At 45.4% G+C, this 22,960-nt stretch overlaps 1 protein-coding gene across 2 annotated transcripts in view; it reads right to left on the bottom strand.

Annotated features, from left to right (window-relative positions):
- TSPOAP1 (TSPO associated protein 1) overlaps positions 1 to 22,960 on the bottom strand; it is a 352,001-nt gene that overhangs the window by 139,056 nt on the left and 189,985 nt on the right. For both annotated transcript variants that reach the window (XM_088455323.1, XM_088455314.1), the window contains exon 6: positions 18 to 266. In XM_088455323.1, the coding sequence (XP_088311449.1) occupies positions 18 to 266 (249 nt within the window). The remainder of the gene's footprint in view (positions 1 to 17; positions 267 to 22,960) is intronic.

Genomic DNA, 22,960 nt, shown 5'->3' with positions numbered 1-22,960 from the left:
AAGTCCTCTGCTTTTACCTGACTGGAAACTACTGATGCTCCCATTATTGAATTGTAGGAATCCTCTGTGCAATCATCTGGATGAACCAATTTGTCTACACACATGGCTTCAGGAGGCTTTGGAGAACTAGGAGACTCACACCTCATCAAATGAAGGGGTTCCTTCAAGTATTTAATGGCGATTTGCCTCTGCAACCGAAGTACTTCCTTCTGAGACTCGTGTAGCAGGCGGTTAAAATCACTCAGCTTCAACCAACTTTGAAAATCCTGCATGAGATAAACCATGAAAAACATCAAGATACGTGTAATTACCTGCATCATGACAAATTTAGTAGAGACTTTTAGACTTGTAAGAAGCAAATAAATATAGGAATGAGAAAATACAGAAAAAAGGGAAAAGGAAATAATGCAAAAAAGGGAAAGAATGGCAAAGGAGGTAGCTTAGCGACAGACTGTTATAGAAAACAATGGAAGGACAGACATTTAAGGAAATTCATCAGTTATAATCCACTAAAAGCTGGGAACAGAGTTTCGGTTCAGTTTAATTTTAATGCAGGGTAAACTGTATTGTTAGGCAGCAATAAATAATATGAAATGCTAATAAAATATTTCACACTACATATAAATGCATAGTTTGCATTGGCTTGAAGATACTTGGAAAATTCCAAATGTTTAATACTAATGGGCCTGTTTATCAATCTTTGCCAGTTGGGATGGTTGTCTATTGCTGCATATTATAGCGATAGGAAACCACCTATTGCCATCATGTATCAATAAAATCTTCCAGAGGCAGCTGAACAATGCTGGTCCGTAGAGTATCAAGTTATATCTGCATGTAGCCGATTCACGCTATTCTTTATTCAAACATCCAGCAGGAATATTATTGGATTCAAGAACGCTGAATGCCGCATCATGTCGGATAAGTATTGCTAAAGTTGTTTGTGCAGGCACCAGGCCAATTTCAGTACATACCTGGGAGAGCCGGAACTACTGTGATTTTATATATACAGTTTAACATGTCCCATTAAGGCTCCTTGGACATGATCTGAAATTTCACAATATCTACTGAATTTCTGCCACTCAAAATAGCAATGAAATTCCAATCATAAAGGCTGACGCTTTAATGGTCGTGTTCCTTGCGCAACACAGATATGGTATGCCATCACACCCTGTGGTTAACTGCAGATTCAGCACTCTTGCAGAGTAAGATTGCTGTCACTCGCAAAATGGTGGAGCTGCTAATTCACAGAATTGTGTGCTCATTGGAATACACATATGCAATCTATGAGGTCTGAGCAGTTATCTGGCACACACATCCCATCAGTGCCCACAATCTTCCCATTCGATCACTACCACAATCCCACTGGGTTCCAACATCCTTCTCACTCCATACATCCATCTAATTCAGAATACACATTCAGCTTCCTATTTACTAACACTATCATAGTCTGTCTATGTTTGTACACTTTCTTCCCCTATACGCCTAAATGCTGCTGTATCGTCCCCAAACCCGACTACTGTGCTAATCTGTATTCCATCATCCACACCAATCTGTCTTTCCTAATCTGCGTGGCTGTCTTCCTGCATCTGCACCACTGCCTTCCCCCAAGCCACGCCGCTCTGTCTTCCCCTCATCTGTGCCACTGTCCTCCCCAACCAGGCCAATCTGTCTTCCCCAATCCCTACTGTTGTGTGTTCTCCCATTTGTACTAACCTGTATTCTCTCATCCACACAAACCTGTCCTTACCCATCTGCGTTGCTCTATCCCCGTGTCCATGCCACTCTGTATCACCCCATACACATTTCTCTGTCCTCCCAAACCATGCCACTATGACTTCCCCATCCGCACTAGTTTTCCACCCATCTGCATCACTTTGCCCTTACCCCATCCGCTTCACTGTTTTCCAACCATCTGCATCACTTTGGATTCCCCCCCTCTTTACTGCTTATCTTCCCTCCTCGCCATGCTTATCTCCCCTATCCACACAGCTCTGTCAGTTCCCCCATCCAACTCACTCTTATCCCATCTGCACAGCTCTATCTTCTACTCAGACCTCAGTTGCATAGACTGCATGTGTGTATTCCAATGAGCACACAATTCTGTGAATTAGCAGCTCCACCATTTTGTGAGAGGGCTGAATCTGCAGTTAACCACAGGGTGTGATGGCATACCATATCTGTATTGCGCAAGGAACTTGTCCATTAAGGCATTAGCCTTAATGATCGGAATTCCATAACTTTTTTGAATGGCAGAAATTCAGTAGTTTTTTTTTTCATAATTTATTAACCATCAGGGATTGGAGAGGCAAACCGGGCCACCTGCAGGGGAGAAAAGCAATAAAATGGTAAACTAGAGCGGGTGGAGGAGGGGACAGCACACAGGTGGTGTTTTGAGGGTGCAGAGGGAGAAATGGCTACTGGTGTGCAGGGCAGTGGCAGCAGCAGGGGTGTGGAGCAGTGGCAGCAGTGCACAGGGGCATCAGTTTGTGACAGAGGGGCTCACTGGCGCTGGGCATGCATCTGTGAAAATCAAATCAATAAGACACAGATTCATGGACATATCAGTGAGACCCATTCATGCATCTGTGTTAAAAATTGAGTGTGTGTAAAATAAAAACAAAAAAATTATGCCCCCCCCCTTCTCAAAGCACAACCAGCCCAGGGCTTTTCACTGCCGGTCCTGGTTGTGAAAACACAGGGGACAAAAACCATGGGGGTCCACTGTATTTAGCACAACCAGCAACGGGCTTTTCAGATCCAGTGCTGGTTGTCAAAATACAGGGGACAAAATATGTAGGGGGACCCCTGTATGTAGAACAGCCAGCACTGGGCTCAGCCATGCCGGTTCTGGTTTTGGAAATATAGGGGACAAAAAGGAGTAGGGTTCCCCTGTATTATCCATAACCAGCACTGAGCTCTTTCTAGTGGGGGAGTAATGCCACAGCCAGGGGAACCCTTTCACCGGGCCCCCCAGCCAAAGTATTACCCCTGACCGCTAGTCAGCCCAGGCCGCGGATACCTGGGGACCTCACCCAATAAGGGGTCACCCACTCCAGGGCACACCAGGCCTAGACTGATAGCCCAGAGCTAACCTCGGCACCCCTGGCCGGTGGGTGCTAGGTTATTTTGTAAGGTGTCCCCCCTCTCCAAAAGCACAACTAGCCCCAGGCTTTACACTGCTTGTCCTGGTTGACAGGGGACAAATGACATAGGGGTCCCCTGTATTCAGTGCAGCCCAGCACTGGGCTCTGAGCCGGTCCTGGTTCTGGAAATAAGGGGAAAAAATATGATTTTTACTTAACGCAATCTCTCTTCCTTAGAGTCCATCTGGGGGATGCCTTACATATGGGTTATGTGTAGTGATGGGTGGAGTCGGACACTAATTGAAAACCGGCTCCCACCCCTATATAACCCCTCCCTAACCACCGTAAGTTCAGTCTAATGTTTAACAGTGCTGGAGGAGAGCCACTGAAGAACTGAGAAAACCAGAAACCAAGAGGTATCTAGTATGAAAAAAACAAACAAGGGAAGGATCCTTGCAACCCCCAGGTGGACTCTAAAGAAGAGATTTTACAGTAAAAATCGTATTTCCTTTATCATCCATCTGGGGAATCCCTTACATATGGGTGATATACCAAAGTAAGCCAATTAAGGGGGGGGGAGCGTTGGAACCGACCGCTCTAAGAATATTCCGCCCAACACTAGCATCTCTGCGATGGACCCTTTTGAGGCAGGCCAGCCTCTATTTGGTGCATCAATCAACACCAACAAGGAATCCGTACCCCTCAAGGACGCAGTACGGTCCAAGTAGATGCGTAACGCACGTACCACATCCAAAAGGTGCTAAGGAAGAAGCCTCCTGAGTTACTGAATCCTGGCAAAAAGCTGGAAGGACAATATCCTGGTTAATGTGGAAAGCAGACACTACCTTTGGTAAAAATGAATGCTTAGTGCGAAACAGCAAAGCGCCGCTTATTCAGAAACCCTTCTGGCCGATGCAATGGCCAAAAGGAAAACAACCTTCAGAGTGAGATCACGCAATACTATAGATTCCAAAGGCTCAAATGGTGCCTTTTGGAGAGCCACCAAAACTAAATTCAATTACCAAGGAGGCTGAATGCAAAGAACCCCCTGCAAGAAGGCCTGAACTTCTGGAATGGTAGCCAACTTCCTTTGGAACAGGATCGATAAAGCCAAAATCAGACCCTTAACCAGCCCGTCCTGCAAAAAAGACAAAAGGCGAGACACTTGGAACTTTTCTGGTTTGAGCTTGTGTTGTTCATACCAAGAAATTTCATATCCTATGATAGACTTTTGAAGCAAATCGGCTTACGAAACTGGATCACCGTTTTCACTAGACTCTGAAAACCCCTTGGCCTTCAGAATCCTGGATTCAAGAACCATGCCGTCAAAGCCAAGTGAGGCAAATTGGGGTGACTGCATGGACGCTGAAGCAACAGGTCTGGACGTAGAGGTAGACAACACGGAATGTCTGCCAACATGCCCTGAAAAACTGCATACCAATGAAGGCGTGGCCAGTCTGGAGCTATGAAAATGACCGTACGCGCCATCTGTTGAATCCTCTGAATTACCTTTGGCAACACTACCAGTGGAGGAAAGATGTATGCCAGCTGAAACCGCCAAGGCACCATCATGGCATCCACCAGTACTGCTTGAGGTTCCCGAGACCGAGCTTTGTACCTTGGAAGCTTCTTGTTTAAATGAGAATCCATCAAATCTATATCTGGAGATCCCCATCTGGCTACTATTTCCGCAAACACCTCCTGGTGTAATACCCATTCTCCTGGGTGCACACTGTGGCGATTTAAAAAGTCCACTTTCCAGTTGTCCCCACCTGGAATGTAAATTGCTGAAATAGCCGAAACCCAGTTCTCTGCCCAATGATGGATGTGAGAAACCCCCCTCATCGTGAGCCAGCTGTGTGCGCCACCTAGCTTGTTTATGTAAGCAACTGCTGTGGCATTGTCTGATTGTATTCGTACTGGTAAATTCTTTAGACACCCCTGAACCTGAATCAGTGCATAACGAATTGCTCTTAATTCCAATATATTGCTAGGCAGAACTGTCTCTTGGACAGACCAAAGCCCTTGCAAGTGTCTGTCCAGAACCACCGCCCCCCAGCCTGTAAGGCTGGCATCTGTGGGGACAATGGTCCAGTCTTTTACTGACCATCGGTATCCTTTGTTCAAATTTTCCTACTTCATCAACCACTGAAGAGACCTCAGTTTCTGAGGTGATAATCTGAACATCTGCTTATTTAATCGAGTGTCCGATTTTACCATCGATGAAGCAATTGGTTCTGTAGAGGTCGGGTGTGGAACCTGGCAAAAGGATATGATTCAAATTAAGCTACCATTTTTTCCCAATACCTGCATGGCTCCTAGAACCGAAACATATGACATCTGAAAAAATATCCTTATTCTGGATTGCAGATCCTGAATCTTTGACTGAGGAAGAAATACCATCCTCTGGGGTGGAATTAAATTGGATTTGGGAAAATTGACGATCCAGCCAAATTTCTGGAGCATGTCTATTGTAACCTGAAGGTGTTGTTGTATCAGAGCTAATCGAGGGAGCTCTTAGCAACAAATCGTCCAGATAAGCCAACACATTTATTCTGCTCCTGAGAAGGGATATCATGTGTGGCAGGGTCAGATTGGGCCACCGGGAAGGTTTCCGCTGGGCCGGTCCCATGTTCCCCTCTGCCGGGCCGGCTCATACTAACTGCCTGCCCGGCCGGACGCAATGCGGCTGCCTTGATCGGTACTCGGCTCCAATCAGGCAGCTGGCAGAGGCTTTCCCAGGGCCGCAAGGATGGTGGCACTGCCGGTGCCATTGCACAGGATGGCACCCGCTGCCGCAATCCTTATTGACAGCCGCCCGCTGCAATCCATGTCATGATAGCGGTGCGACCGGCACTGGCTCAACTAGATAAATACCCGCCAGGCTCCGCCTCCCATACTCACGGACCCGCACTATATGGGGAGAGACGTCATGATGTCACGTCGTCTCCCACAGTGCAGTGCAAGGAGCCGCGGGACCAGCCAGCGTACAGAAGCCAGGCTGCGCCAACTTTAATCTGCCCCAGCTGTACAAAACAGACCGTGACTTTCTTGGCATCAATTGGTACAAGCAGCTCTTGCAGACCCCTGAGGAGGTAATTACTGCAATTGATATAGGGGCAATTACTGCCGGTGATATAGAGGAAGAGAGCACTTACTATGGGTGACATGGGGCACCTACTGTCGGTGACATGGGCAGAGGGTACTTACTATGGGTGACATGGGGCACTTACTGTGGGTGACATGGACAGGGGGCACTTACTGTGGGTGATATAAGGGCTGGGGGGAACTTACTGTGGGTGATACAGGGGCAGGTTACCAGAGGTTACAATGTAATATAATGGGGAGATACAGGGACAGATTGCAGTGGGTTGCAGCACAATATAAAGTAGTAATACCGAGGATAGGTTACTGTATAATAGGGTGAGACAGGGACAGGTGACTATGGATCACAGTGTAATATAACAGGGTGCTGGGGACAGGGGATACGGTGCTGGGGACACAGGGGATACGGTGCTGGGGACACAGGGGATACTGTGCTGGGGACACAGGGGATACGGTGCTGGGAACACAGGGGATACGGTGCTGGGAACACAGGGGATACGGTGCTAAAGAGACACAAGCGGGATGTGGTGGAGAGAAATGGGGGAAGGTGCAGGAGACACACAGGTAGGATTAGATGAAAAGGCTGGGGGACAGTAATCTTCAGTAAGACACAAATTACAGACAAATGGTATCAAACTAGCAAATATATTTTATTAATATAAAATAGTTTGATCAGGGAAACTTACATTTTACCATGCCCCAAAAACTTCTGTTTTTAAGTATCATCTGGTTGAACCACTGTTGCATGATGATGACATTGGGGCTTATATAATAGGGTGCTAGCTTGTGCCGCTTTGGGAATACATACAAGTGTTCCTGTATTTTTTTAAGCGGCAATAATTTTTAAAAGAAAACCAAACTGGTTTTGACTTTTAAATAGTTGCCGCTTTAAAAATACTAGATCACTCACATGTTTTCCCAAAGCGGCACAAGCTTGCACCCTATTACATAAGCCCCATTGGCTTTATTCCTATGCAAACAGGCAGTTTCCAGACCATGTGATCTCTTACATGAATAGTGATCACCGACAAAAGATACTGCCTGTCCATGGTGGATCCATTTATTCGGAGGCTTCCGTTGCAGATTAACCACCATTTACATAAGGAAGACTCAAGTCGTATGGCCTGTACCTTGGGCTGCCACCTTATTGTTTTAATAAGGGAAACATATGAATTACACAGATTCCGTGGTTGGCTGACTTCAAGTCTTAATTTCACCTGCTGTTAATCAGTCAAAGAACCTGTATAATTTATCTGTGTCCCTTATTAAAAGGAATTATTTGGCAACCCTACAACCTGCCAAGAACACGGGAGGGTGGGAAGGTCATTGTACAGTATGAGTGAAATGGGCGAGGGGGAGCTGCTGTGCGAGTCATTCCTCACGCTACCAACAGGAATATAGGAGGTAAGGGGAGGCTGGCACTGCTGATCTAACTGCGTCACACACTTAATAGTGACATGGTCAATCAAAATTACAAAATATAGATAGTGTAGTATGCTAAAAGCACAATGGGTTACTTAGGATAAATCACATACATCACAAAAGTTAAAAACTGCCATTTCGGAGCAAACATACCTGTTAGTAGAAAGCGCATCCAGGGGATATAGAAAGCTGCTTCCTGGTTTGAAAACTGAGCCACCGCGCATTCTACTAATAGGCTTGTTTGTCCCTGATATGCCAGTTTTTTGTAGTGACATTAGTATAAAGTCAGAAGCAACTGCAGCAAAAGACGCATGAAAGGCAGCGGCTGCCTCTGTCTCAGAATCAGGCTTTATGAGGAGGTAGTATCCTGAACCCCCTTCAACAGACCCCTCCCCCTCAACAAACCCGCCCTCATTAGGGCTGCTTCCAGAAATTTCCCGAGTTGGTTTTCCATTCCAATCCGCCCCTGATGTGTGCCATGACTTTTGTAAATACTCTGGGGGGCGGCGGCCACACCGAAAGGTAGAACCTGAAAATGCTGATGCCCTGCATACCTTAGTAGATGCTGATATAGGAATATGGAGGTAGGCATCCTTGATATCTATGCAGGCCAGAAAAGCCTCTTCCTCCATAGAACAAATGACTAACCTTACTGATTCCATCTTGAAAGTGAAGATAAACTCATTTAACCCCTTGAGATTGAGTCGAAATGACCCGTCTGGTTTGCCTACTAGAAAAAGATTGGCGTAAAATCCCATTCCTACCTCTAGTGCTGGAACCGGATTAATTACTCCGGATACTGAAAGTGCAGAAACTGCCTGCAAAAGAGCCGCCTTTCTGCCACCATCCACCGGGAGAGTAGTGGGAAAGAATCTCTTTGGAACAGGACCTTCCAGATTCAAATGTATCCTCTGGTGATTATTCAATTTACCCAAGAATCCAGATTGGAACCTGAGTAAGCGACCTCCCACCAGAGGACGGGACCCAGTCTCGTAATCGTCATTTGGATTTTCCTGGTGGCTTAGCAGCAGGTTGACTGGTGCTGGAACCACCCCGTCCCCTAATGGTCCCCTTCCGGGGACCCCCATACACACCACGGAATACCTGAAATCTTCCCTTACCTTCATAACTAAATGTTTTAGGTGTATTTACAGGCAGAAAAGTACTTTTTCCTCCTGTAACCTGAGAAATAATCTTAGATAATTCTGGCCCAAATAAAGAACCTCCTTCAAAAGGTAATGCCTCTAAGGCATACTTTGATTCTATGTCTGCCTTCCATATTTTAAGACACAGCGAACGCCTGGTTGAAACAACTAAGGCAGAAATATGAGACTGTATCTGCACAGTGTCTAACAAAGCATCACCTATATAGGTAAGGGCTTCCGAAATCTGATTAGCTAAGGAGTTAGCGTCAGATTCCTCCCCTGATTGAAAACCAGTAATCATTTGATTTATCCATGGACTGATAGCTTTAACTTCCCAGGCACTGTCCAGAATTGACGCAGCGATACCCTTGACAAGGTGAATAAATATTTTATTACTGCCTCATTCTTCCTATCCATAGGATCTTTAAGAGTAACCGACTGAGAAGTGGGGATTACCGTATTCTTAACCAACCTAGCAATAGGAGCATCCACCTTAGTATCCTATTCAGCAAATTTTGAATCAGGTTTTAATATTTCTTTGAAATGAGAAAGCTCTGGAAAAACCGAAACATGTTTCTTCTTACGTTCAAAGAATGAACTTGCACTAGCCTCTGGCATAGCTGCCTCCTGTAACTCCAGATTTTCTCTTAGCATCTATCAGCATAGAAACCCCTGAATGTGACTGGGAATCACCCTCCCAATTTAAGGCGTCTTCCCAGTCATAATCCATTTCCCCCTCTTCCTGAGAAGAAGCCGAGGCCTCTTCTCCTGTAAAAAGTGTAGAGGAATGTGACCGCTTTTTAGCGGCTGTGGTTCCTGCGGATGGTGCAAATTTATTTAAAGATCTGAGTGAGACATCGTCCTATATTTTGGCCCATTTGGGCTTCACTGAGGATCAGCCAAAAATGCTTCATCACATGATCTCACATAATTATCCTGGAAATGACGTAGTTCACCTATGGCATCTGCCATAGATCTAGCCCAATCAGGCATCAGCGACTGTTCCGCTGAATCTCCTGATAATGAAACCTCCTGTGAACAACCTGCACAGAGCGATCCTCAGTCTGAACCTTTTGGCAATTCTCACATTTTATACAAATATACACAGAATCTTGCTTAGTAGACCCCTTATCTGATTTGTCCACACTGAGGAAGAAGACAAGCCTATTCACCAGAGAGCTACCTACATTCTAATAGTAGAAGTGTAGCCCAAAATGAATAGAAAAGACTGAGATAAAGGAAAAGACTTATTCACCCATTTGTTTAAATGCAAAATAAAACAAAAGGTAAACAATGTCACACACATATATATATACACACACACCCTAAAAGTCATTGCCTGACTATCAATAATAACAGTGCAGTAACTATGCTCATAACCAAAAGCAAATGTCACCAGGTTAACTGCACATAATACCAATCCTGGTTTACTGCTATAAGCCTCCACCCCCCTGTGCCCGTTTCCATGGTCCTCAGCTGCCTCTTAAGGTGCCCACACACATAGCGACATTTTACACGATTTGGCCGATTTCGACGAATCGTGACGACGAATCGGGTAAAAAAAGTACAAATCGTGAGTTTATACTCACGAGCCCGATGCCGATGCGTGTCCCCGCTAGTCGTATATCGCATCTTCTGATCTGCCGTGCTGTAGGGTAGATTAGCCATTCACATGAACACGATGGACGCCGATCGTGAGGGTTTTTTTCCTCACGATGAATCGTACGATTCATCACACAATGCGGAATTTGACTGACAGAAGCCTGGACACGCCCCATTGCCATCTTGTGCAGCATCGTGTATGGAGCAAGACAGTCGCACTTTGGGAGCCTGCACACTGGATTTTTGTTTTGTTGTATATTTGGTGAGTATTTGTACAGTTTAAATGCAACCACACTGACCACCAATATGTGCTCCCCACTGCCCACCAATGTGTGCCCCCAGGTAATAAATGCAAGACCCAGCCACCGCCCGCCTTAATGTTTTTGTTGTTAAATCCCAAATGTCCAATTTAGTCAGTAGTTCACAGATAGTCCTCCTGCCATGGTACAGCACCTGGTCCATTGAAATAGGTCATGTACTCCTCCCTCACTTCTTTGGCACGTGCGATGGATGTTGTTGTAGTTGTTGGTGCAGACACAGATGTCAAATGTTCAATGTCCTCCAGGGGTCCTACATCTTCTGGTCTAGCTGGGACTGGTCCTCGTTGAGTAGATTTTCTTCGCAGAAAGTTGTGCAGCACACAGCACACCATCACGACCCAGTCTATCTTCTCCACATGTAGATTGATGGTGGTGTGGAAAATGCGGAAGCGGTTGCTCATTATTCCAAACGCATTTTCCACAATGCGCCGTGCCCGGGATAGACGGTAGTTGTATATCTTTTTGTCTCTGGTCAGGCCCCTGTGTGCAAATGGCTTCATCACATGTTCATGTAACGCAAAAGCCTCGTCTGCAAAGAAAACGTAATTTAGGCCGTGCTTTGTCTAGTCCAGTGAGGGCAGGTTGAGGGTTTTGTTGGCGAGTCTCTTGTAGAAAGCCGTCTTTTTGAAGGACCCACCATCCGAAGCACGCCCATTCTTGCCGACATCCACAAACAGAAATTCGTAGTTGGCATTCACCACTGCCATGAGAACGATGCTGAAGAATCCTTTGTAGTTGTAGTAATATGATCCGGTGTTGGCAGGTGGGTTGATGCGGACGTGTTTCCCATCGATGGCTCCTCCGCAGTTAGGGAAATTCCAACGTTGTTAAAAATCTTCCGCGATGCTGGTCCACACCTCCACGGTGTTAGGAAACTGTAAAAATAGTAAAAAATATGTTAAAACATGACTATAATATTTTTTAGATCTTTTTTCCCTATATAGACTCCCACCCAAGACCCTGATTTAGCATCCACACCGGACCTCAGTCTGTTCGGTGGCGACAGTGATCCGGAGAATAGCACACAAGTGGAAAGTCAAGTTCCACCTGGACCCTCATCTTCTCAACAACCCCAAAAAAAGAAAAAAAAACAAGGCAGAAAGGAGAATTTGACAGAACGTGAGGACCATTTTTTACAAAACGCAGAACGGCTGCTGCAGAAACCCCCAGATGCAATTGATGATTTCACAGCTCATGTGAACAGCACATTGAGAAATCTGGATGCAGATATCCAAAGAAATTTTTTAAGGTTAAACTATGACCTCTTGAGTCGCTGTATGAGCAAAAATATCTCAAATTCGACATACATTGCAGATCCAATGCTATTTTCCCCTGCCCCAAATAGGTATGTCCGCCGCCCCCCCCCCCTGCCCAGTTAGATATTACTCCCCCACCAAGCACCCCAAGCACCAGCACCACCTTGTATAATGCTCTGCTGGATGCAGCAGATGAGTCGCCCCAATATACAGAGATGTAAATTTTTTCTTGATTTTAATATCACCAAATTTTATGAATTCTAATAGGTGCTTGCTGCATGGGATAGGGTGGTGATGACGCCATTTGAACAAGGTCACTACGCACATGGCACAAGTACACATTGCTGGAAGCCGGGGCCACAATGTGTACTTGTGCCATGTGTGTATTGGCCTGTTCTAACTGGCGTCTGACCCACCCTATCACATACAGCCAGCTACCTATTGGGATTCATAAAATTTGGTGATAATGTTCTTTTGTAAAGTTGTAATAAAAAAAGTATTTTGCACACAGTTTAGTGCACACTTTCAGTTGCCTGCAGGTCAGTGCACATTGTACTTAATGAAGGCTATTTTTTTCTTTGTTTTAGAAAAAAAATAAAAAATAAATTTTCTTTACACAGTGTGGTGTTTTTTTTTAACTTACCTTGCAATACTGGTACAGTAGCACTTTTACAATGGCTTTGCAGGTATCCGGAATGATGACGCCCAAGGACTGAGGTGAGATGAGTGTCCCAAACTTTAGGTCTTCCAGTGACCTTCCTGTAGCCAGGTACCTTAGGGTAGCCACCAGTCTGTCTTCAGCAGGGATTGCCCTCCGCCACCTTGTGTCTTTGTCTCTTGATGTGGGGTGTCACCAGATGTAGCAATTCTTGGAAGCTGGCGTCATCCATGCGCAGGTAGTTCCGATAGTCCTCCGGGTTGTTGTCCTTGATCTCTATCAGCAGGGACATGTGAGAGCGGGTATCCCTTTGTAGCAGCCACTCCTTGGTCCAGCATGCTCTCGTCCTTCTTCGCTGGGCCCTCTTCCTAATCTCCCGGACCCCAGCTTCAGCGACCAACACTTTATACTGATAGGGACGCATCAATACAAAATTCAGGAACAGGATAGAATGCAGGTAGGTAGCACACACGTGCAGGTAGAATAAACTTTGTATAAGGCAAGCCAAATACAAAGAGCACAGTAGCAATGTACAGGATACAGCAGGAATACACCTAGCCTCATCTAGTAGCAGAGCGGAATGTACACAGAGTTTAAGGTGCCTGCTTTTTTTATACTCCCAAGCTAGCCCCTCCCATTGTTATGGCTATTTAAATTTCCCTCCAATAGTCAAGAGCCTGTTTTATTTTTTTTTTCAACTCACGATTTGTTATGGCCAATCTCACGATGCGTACGATCCGATAGATCGTGAGATCGTAAGACAGATTGGGTGTCTTTTTTCCAAAATCGTGATCACGACGGCAAGGGAGCTCCCATGAAAGTTCATGAGAAAATTGGCCATAAAATCGTATCGTGAGCACATCGGTATATGTGTGGGCACCTTTACAGCAGCCTTCAATCTTCTATAAATACCTGGGGGAATGGAGGCGTGGCCGGCCGCAGTGTCTTGTTAATTCAGGACACCTGCAAATTCCCCGGCAACAGGGCCCTTCTAATGACGTCAACCACAGTTTGTGGTCGCACTTGATGACTTCACAGCTGTGCGCCTGCACATGTCAGCGGCATCCAAGAACCAGCAAAGCCCCCCTCTCTCATAAAGCAGCAGCATGTTGCTACTTCTGTAACCCTCTCTTGTGAGCAATGAAGCAGTGTTGTTCTAGCCGCCCCTGGAGGTGTGAGACCAGCCTGCTCCATCAGACCGTGAGTACTTCCAAGCCCTGGCCAACCTTGCTCAAAAACAGTGTGCTAGGCAGCAGTAATATGGCAACTAGATTGAACACTTTTGTTGTAAATCCTACCTTTTTGCCTGCGACCCCCTCAGCTGTGTGCTGGATTGGAGAGAGACCCAGGGACATGCTAGTTTGGTGACTCTCTCAGGGGTCTTTAGCGTGGGATACAGGTTAACACAAAACTTCTAATCTATATAACTCCCACTCTGTTAGTGTTTGTTGCCTGTCTCCAGAGACTAAACACCCAAATTCAAAAATAAAACCTAACTAAAAGCTAGGACCTATCTAGCTAGTCCCTTCTCCAAAGGCACTAAAAACAAGACTGAGCTTACGGTGGTTAGAAAGGGGTTATATAGGAGGTGGGAGACGGTTTTCAATTAGTGTCCGACTCCACCCATCACTACACATAACCCATATGTAAGGCATGTGTAGGGTAGGGTTCCCCTGTATATACCAGAACCGGACCCTTTCTAGCAGGGGGGAAATGCCACAGCCAAAGCTTTACCCCTGGCCACTAGTCAGCAGAGGATCCCTGGGGAGCTGGGGACCTCCCCGCCCCCAATGAAAGGGTTCCCCTCTCCAGAGCACCCCAGGCATAGGCTGTAGCCCGGGGCTATCTCCGGCACCCCTGGACGGTGGGTGCCAGGTTGATTGTGTAGTGCAAATACAGTTAAATATTGTCTTTTGCAAGTTAACTACAGATCCCAGCAAGCCTCCTTCGCATGCTGGTACTTGGAGAACCAGCAAGCGGGGCATTAAGGGCCAACTGGTACCTGTAGCACACCTGTAAAAAAAAATATTAAAATAAACACTACACCAATTTTTAAAAATAATTTATTTGGCTTCACCTTCATCTGGGGGGCGGATCCTCTCCGATCCAGGCCTGCCGCCAACACAGCACCGCCGCCGGGTCCCGCTGCCAACACCAGCACCCCCGCTGGGTCCAGTCGCTAACGCGAGCACCTATGCAGGGTCCCAAGCCGCAGCCAACGCCCGCAACCCTGGTCAGGTCGCAATAATAGGATATTTTCCCGAAAACACATAGGATGCGCGATAAACTCGCGGACCTATGTGTTTTCGCCATTTCAGGGGTAAAAAAATCGACAATTATCGTGGATAATTTTTCGGGTCACATCTCAAAAAAAAAAAAGCCCCGATAAGTGCCGTCGTCGGGTGGACTTTGAGGCTAATTTATAGCCCAGGGGATCCATTAGTGCTTGAACAATGTTTGGGACTAATGGGATACCCCTCATAGGCCCGTATTTAATTAGTCGCGGAAAGTCGGAAAGGTTTCGCCTATCTGACTTTCCGCCTCCATCGCCTTTTCAGAGGCGCAATCTTTCCGTGCACGGCCCCGCTTTTCACCTAATTCAATTCCAAAACAAGCAAATACGAAAAGTGGCGAATGCGGAACAGGCGGAAAGTACACTGGAAATCAGTATCGATGTGTACTATTAGCCCTAATAAAGGTACTTTGCGTCATTAATTTGTGTTAAGAGCTTTCTATTCTGCTTATTTGTAAAAGTGCTGAAAAATGGTAGAACACAGTATTTTTTGGTGAAAATAAATAGTCCTGTCAAATTTGGGGTACTTGAAAATGGGTGCTAGCATATTTTTGTCTCTCTAAAGTTAACACTTAAAAAAAATGTGAAAACCCACCCTCATACATGCACCTGCAATCCCAAAAACACTTGGCCCCTCCTTACAGTACCCCAAGAAGTCTATTTCGCTAGGTTTTATAGTTGTCCCCCCAATTTTTCGCCCCAAAAAATGACATGTCTTTTTTGGTGTGTTCCCGAGGTAATTTTTTTTTTATTGATCTGTCCTTTGGGGGGCTGTTCCAATGGTTCTGAGTCTTTTTCCACATTTGCACCCCAAAATAACTATTTTGCACTTTTTTTCAACTGTTATTCATTAGATACTTTTCCGCCTATTACAATGCATTGAGTTTCCACTTAGGCGAAATCGTCCTGGAATTGAATATGGAGATACTTTGAAAACAGGCGGAAAGTCCAAATCGAGGAAAACTTTTCTCCAAATGGCACTTTTCGCCTCTAAATAAATCTGTCCCCGAATAGAGAGTTTCAGCTATATAATATATATTTTCCCCTGACAAAGTCCAATTGTAGGGACCATGTTAGGAGTATTTTAACAGACTCGTGTTGCCTTTCCAGTTTATGCATTTACCTGGATTGTAGGATTGTGAACAATAAACATTCTGTGAAACAATACGTAGCTAATAATACTGATGTATGCTCATTTTTTATCATATATATATATATATATATATATATATATATATATATATATATATGAAGTTTGTTTGTGAATATCTTCCACAGCCCTCAAGGTAAAGCTGCCGGATCTTACATAGTTATTTAGTATAAAAAAAGCTATTCGATCATCAGATCACATACAGTAGCGACAATGCAGCAATGCAACAGAGAGACGAATCTTATATAGAACATTCATTGGTTTGTTTGACTGTCCTGTTATGCATTCGAACGCCCCTTCTCTGATTGGGATGAAACCAACGTGAGGTGGTCCAGTTGGATCCAGGCTACGTTTTAGGGGGTTAGGGTTGGTCTTATCGTTGGTGTACGCTGGGCAGAACTTTCACCAGGGGAGTCTGATTTTAGCCTTCTACTGGATGAATTTGGACGAAAACTTCAAAGAGTGGTAAACATTGGATCCCAACGCCAAGTACTTCAGCTAGTTTTCTATTATAGGGTATTATGGCTACTACACTAAGTGTTTTTTTCTTGCCATCTCTGTCTCTATTCTTAACAAACTTTGCAATGCTAATCTGATGAGAGGAATCTACGCAGGAATTTGGCTGGTCAAAGCTTTGAAACAGATAAGCTTTACTATTATTTAGCTTGCATCAGCACCATTTTTCTATATTTCTGTTGGTACAGTTGGTTGATGTTTGGTCACCTCATGTGAATATCTGCTTTAACTCAGGGCTTGACAAATGTTTCTAAAATCTAGGAGCCAGGATGAAAGTGTAGGGAGCCAGACCCCCCTTTCCCCCCGGTGAGGCATTACTGAGCACCTACGCCTCGGACAACCAACCCCCATGGCCACACCACTAACGGGGTACCCTAGGTAAATCACCCTCCCACAGCCACATTACTGAGCAGCTTACCCCCCTCTCCAGGCAACCAACTCCCAGGAGACCACCCCTCCGCAGCCAAAAAAAACTTTGGCAAGCAAAGCCACCGCTGACAGTGGCCGAACTAGGGAGTGGTGGGACCAGGTGCAAGAATATGCTTTGGGCACCCCTATGCAGTGTCCCAAGTATTGGACCCCTATGCAGTGCCCCATATACAGTGCCCCCAGACGTGATCCCCCCTATGCATTGCCCCAGTACAAATCCCCCTATGCATTGCCCTCAGTAGTAGTCCACCTATACAGTGTCCCTAGTAGTAGTCCCCGCTATAAAGTGCCCCCAGTAGTAGTCCCCCCTATGCAGTGCCCCCAGTAGTAGTCCCCACTATGCATTGCCCCTAGTAGCGCCCCCCCATACAGTGCCCCCAGTAGCGGCCACCCCCACAATATGCAGTGCCCCCAGTAGTGGTCCCCATATATAGTGCCCCCAGTAGTGGTCCCCCTATGTAGTGCCCCCAGAAGTGGTCCCCCCCTATGCATTGCTCGTGGTAGTACTACACCCAGTAGTAGCGCCCCTTATACAGCGCCCCCAGTAGTAGTCCCCCCCTATGCAGTGGCTCCAGTAGTAGTCCCCACTATGCATTACCCCTAGTAGCGCCCCCCCCACCTGTACAGTGGCCCAGTAGCGGCCCCCCATACAGTGCCCCAAGTAGCGGTCACCCCCCTATGCAGTGCCCCCTGTAGCGGTCACCCCCTTTATGCAGTGCCCCTTACACTCACAAATAAAAAAACAAACAAACACACAACTTACCTGAATCCCTGCTACTGATGCGACCGCCGCTGTCTGCTCAGAATCCTGGCCCGCTCTTCTCCTGCACTATGGGAGAGACGTCATGACGTCTCTCCCTTCACCTGCTGCAGGGGGAGCCGGAAGGCGGAGCTCGTGAGTGAGTTCCAGCCGGCTCACTCCGTGGACGCAGCAGCCAATGCGAGTCTGTCTGACTTTCATTGGGTGCTATAACAAACACACATGCTGGTTACTGAATAGTGTGGACAGCGCTCGCGGTCTGCACTACAGCGGTGGGTGCAGCGGCGGCAGGGGTTTCTGCAAATCTGGGCGACCTGACCCCTGGGTTTGGTCGAGCCCTGGCTTAACTACATAATTATTCATATTTTTATTTTTTTCCGCTAGCACTTACACATTGCATTATTTTTTACTATCCGACAGGCTTTCAAAGGGTAACAGCAATTGATGCTAAACAAGCCGGATTTAGCATTAATTACTATTGCCCTTTGCAATCCATCAGTCAAAACCTCCAGTCATTGGCGGCTTTGACACACCGTTGGTTACTGAACCCAAATATGGACGCATGGACAAACAAACATTTAATAAGTTCTATAAATTCACGGACGCAGATAGAAAGCCATCGCAGAGTGAGTGATGGGACGTCAGCGTTTGATAGTGGTGACAGGGGGAGTGGTTGTGCCTGGCAGATGTGCCTGTTTGTTTGACCCCGCTGCATAGGTGTATAGAAATTAGCCATTGCAACAGCATACGCAGCCTGAGTACTCACTGCGTGCGCCGAGACTTGCAATTTCTGAGACAGGTCAGATCTGCTGTAATTCTGCATGAGGGTCCGATGTTACTCAATGTTACCGATGTGTACTCAGGACTGCTAGGTCTTACGGATGTGAGAAAGCGGTAGTGAGCATCTCTATGCTTGCTGAGCGATTGCAAACATTAGCATATTCTCGCAGCAGAACTGTGTGCATAATCGCAGCTGCAATCGCAATAGCGATCCGTAATGAATCAGGCCCCCGAGGGGCACTCTGGATACCCCCCAAGCGCCAGAGGTATACCCGGCCAAAAGAGGTGTGAGGCCTAAAGGGGGCTGGGCTGCCCCCGGAGACTGGGCAGTCGTCTCCTCTTCTATGACAGGAGCTGGGTGCTGCAGGGGAATGCACATTGCAACACTCGGCTCCTGTCACTGCAGAGGAGCCGGCATGTTGGTGTCACCCCCACCGAGGGTGACACCCAGGTGCAGCCCGTACCCCCCTCATGACACCACTGTAACCACCCAACTGTCCGTCCTGACATTTAATATTTAACATCCCAAGTTATGAGAAATAATATTAAGGAAATTAAAATGTTCACTTCTTAGTAATAAGCTGTAGAGATTGCTCAAACAGGAGGCCATACTCAGATAGACAAACTGTACCTGCCATAGGGCTGTTGTAAGTTTTGATGGTGTGACCGATGGTGGCATCTAAGGATGCACCAATCGGCATTACTACGTTTACGGATGCGGACAGTGGGTGCCTCGGTCCTTACATATTTGGACGCACGGATGTACAGAAGTGAAGGAATTGTAATCATTATTTGCATAAAGACGCAGACGAGCGACCACTAATGGACACAGTTGCGTGCACTTCTGGGCATTTACACCTCCACAGGTATGTGGAGGTGTAAATAATGTGGGACAGGTATGAGGAGGTATAAATTATGTGGGACATGTATGTGGAGATGTAAATGATGTGGGAGTAGGTATGTGGAGGTGCAAATGATGGGGACAGGTATTTGGAGGTGTTTTAGAACTTGCAGATGAGAGGCAAAAGTGTTTATTCCAAAGTTCTACAAACTTGTAGAAAAACACTGAAAAACTACTCTACAAACATTTTTCTGTACCCCAAAATGCCAGTAAGACTTTAGTTTGATGACAAACACTTGCTTGCAATAATTTTTCAACCATTAATAAAAAGTGCAAAAATCAGCAACTTGACATCTTTTAAAAACCTCCAGTGCTTTCCTTATGGCCACAATCAGCACAACCATATACGAGAAGGCTATCTCAGTTATCACTTCTTGGTGTCTAGGTTGGTTTCCCCACTTTTTCATGCACTTCTCCCAGGTCACATTATGTAGAAAAATCTCACACCCTCGCCACAATTTCATTGAGTTACCATTTCTAATTAGATTGCGCATGTCTCAGTGCGGCACAGCAGGGGGCATGGTGGTGGCATTAAGTGTGGTGGGGGGGCTCCCGTCCACACTCGGGAGAGTAGGCAAGTATTCACAAACTTGTAAGATTGAGCCCTTTGTGTTGACTGATATAAACATATAAGCACACTTTCTTGGATTCTTCCCTGAAACACATCATCTCCTCCAATTAAAATACATTTGCTTAAATGTTTAAAATGTATTACAGTCACTCATATCAGTATATAATAATTTATATTATATATAACAAACCATCACTGCAAGAAAACACACCATTGATATGTATTCTGCATCAAAGCATGGCTGACAATTTCTTATATTAATTGACACTTATATCACACAACTAATATAGGCGTTATTGTAGAGTAGACATATAGGATAAATAAACACTTCACAACTATGCTTGCTGCATTTGGGGTGTCCTATACAAATTTAGACATATAACAAGCTAGTTATTGGACAGTACTGGACTGTTTTCAAAGACTATATGGTATGTTTTAACATGTTACCAAATGAGTGCCCCATAACAGAATAATTAAATTTCCTTTTACACATTTATCCTATTTTTGGGTATCATCATCCACATCTTATTATAGGGGACAATTCAATTAATTGCGATGTTGAACTGCCCCGGGAAGGAGGTCCCGGGGCTATTCATTTGACAGTGTGCTAAGTCGACTAAGGGCAAAATTCAATTAGATGTGAAAAGTCGCATTTGGTGAAGTGTTCGCCGATGCGATCTTTTAGTGCATACCAGCATATCGTGCTATTTAATTCCCGGAGTTTTTGCACGTGCGAAAACTCCATAGGCAGAAACCGGATAAAAGTTTTCACCACCTCAGAGGCAGTTCTATTGTTGGCTAAAAATGTGGGGGCTTGGTTTCGAACCCTTTGGACACCTGCCCCCCACCTATTGATTATTTAGAAATTAAAATGAGCTTAATTCCCCCTAATAACAAGTCATTTTTGGGGTGAAAATTTAAAAAGTGTTGCAAAATGGGTTTAAAGTACTGGGTCAGATATTTTGGGGGGCTGTATGGATGGGACAGGTGTTTTTAGGTTTGCAGGTGGCTGCAGCAGGTGTATTTTTAAAAGTTTATACCCACAAAATATATTAACACCCATTTTAGTGTACCCCCAATTTAACTAAAACTATTAATTTTCTCCAAAAGACATTGCTTTATATCATTTTTCAACACTTATGCAAATATGCATATAACAGCCATCTGACTCAATTTAAGAACCCAAATTATTTTTATTAAGGCTATTAATACACTTCTATATTGATTTCCAGTGTCAGTAAGGCTATTTATGGGGTACAGACTGATTTCCCAAAAATATGCTGTATTTTTCGCTAGTTTCGCACATATGCGTTTTCGCATGTTTTGCAATTGAATATGGCAAAAACTGGGAACACACACAGAGAAAGTACGCAAAAAAATCGCTTCAAAAACTAGATAGTACAGCGATAATGATTGTGACTTTTCGCACCTAACTGAATTCGGCCCTAAGGAGGTGAGAACTGAGCTTAGCGCGGCGCTAGCAGCATCACAACCGGCACTTAAGACAGACAATGCCACTTATCGCAACTAAACAGCCTGCTTTAGTCGCGCTAACTGGCATTCTCCCACTTAAAGCGCTGTTAGGTCCGACTAGAAGCACTTAAGTTGGTGAATTGAATATCAGTGTTCCTTCTAGGGTGGCCAGGACTGCTCTCAGACAGGGGCACTTTACGGGATGCGTCCAAAAAAGGGGTGTGGTCACTAGAAAAGGAGGAGTGTCCTTGAGACGCGTCCTCTTCTTATCACTGTAGGGAGCATGCCCAGCACTTACAGAGATGCTGGCCTGCTCCCAAGCTCACCCGCAGTGTGAATAGATGTGTGCATGTACATGGCATATATTCACTCGCCGGGGATGCCAAGCAGCCGGGAAGAGCTAATAGTCAGAGTGAGCCGAGACAGCTGTGCAGTCTGTCAGCGCAGCGATCCCAGCAGGGCCCTGGTAAAGGGGCAGGGCTCCTTTTGACTTTTAAAAAAGGTGCAGGGCGCGGCACAGCGCCCCGCAAAAGTAGATTAGCTGAAACATTAGAAAAGTCATGGGACCTCCTTCTCGGAGCTATTCAACATCGTAATCAATTGTATCATATATATATATATATAAATATATATATATATATATATATATATTAAAAGATTGGTATAATTTGTTTGGTAGGGGGAGGCTGTAGAATGTGCCATTTTATTTATATTTAAATAATTTTCATATGTGGATTAAACCAACCTATATCCAAATAAACACGATATGAGCCCATCTGCTAACAGAACAAACCAGTGAACAGTCCAAGAACCCATGAGACAGGTTATTAGAATAGGTTATTGTAGTGGTATTTAGGTATTCAGAAGTGCAGATGTTCTGACAAGCGGACTGTTATTGAACACTCCAGCATAGGAAGGCAAACTTAGGGGCTGCTGCATTTTGGACCAGCTGCAAGCAATGCAAAATGTTTGACATGGTTAGACATGGTCAGAGTGCATTGCAGAAGGCCAAGCATGAGGGCACAAATGCATGAATGAGTGTAGGATTATCCTCTGGGGGAATCAAATGCTTGAAATGGAAGTGTCAAGACACAATCACGGACAACACCAAGCTTCTGCACAGCACATGATCAAAGTTTGGTAACTCAGTACCCCCAAGATTAAGTCCAAATGATGGTGGTTTCCTAACTGGCACCCATCCCCTCCTGGAGCGTAGCTAGACAGTCAGCCATTGATATATTGAGTTAAGTACCAAGAGAAAGGACATCTATAATTTAGTATCATCTGCGTGTCAGTAGTAATCTAGGCCATGATGTCCGATTAATTTGCCAAGTAGCAGCATGTTTACTGCAGATATCATGGGAGATAGCACAGACATCTGTGGAGAGCGGCATGACAGGGGCATTGGTGCAGATGAATGAACTCCTGAACAAACTCCCTCTATATCATTACAGTTATCTTTCCAGGCCTGTGCTATCTTACCACACTATGTTCAT

The sequence above is a fragment of the Taudactylus pleione genome, unplaced genomic scaffold (genome assembly GCF_031769625.1).
Source record: "Taudactylus pleione unplaced genomic scaffold, aTauple2 ptg000040l, whole genome shotgun sequence".
Classification (NCBI taxonomy): Eukaryota; Metazoa; Chordata; class Amphibia; order Anura; family Myobatrachidae; genus Taudactylus; species Taudactylus pleione.
This window is presented reverse-complemented; position numbering and strand designations above follow the sequence as displayed.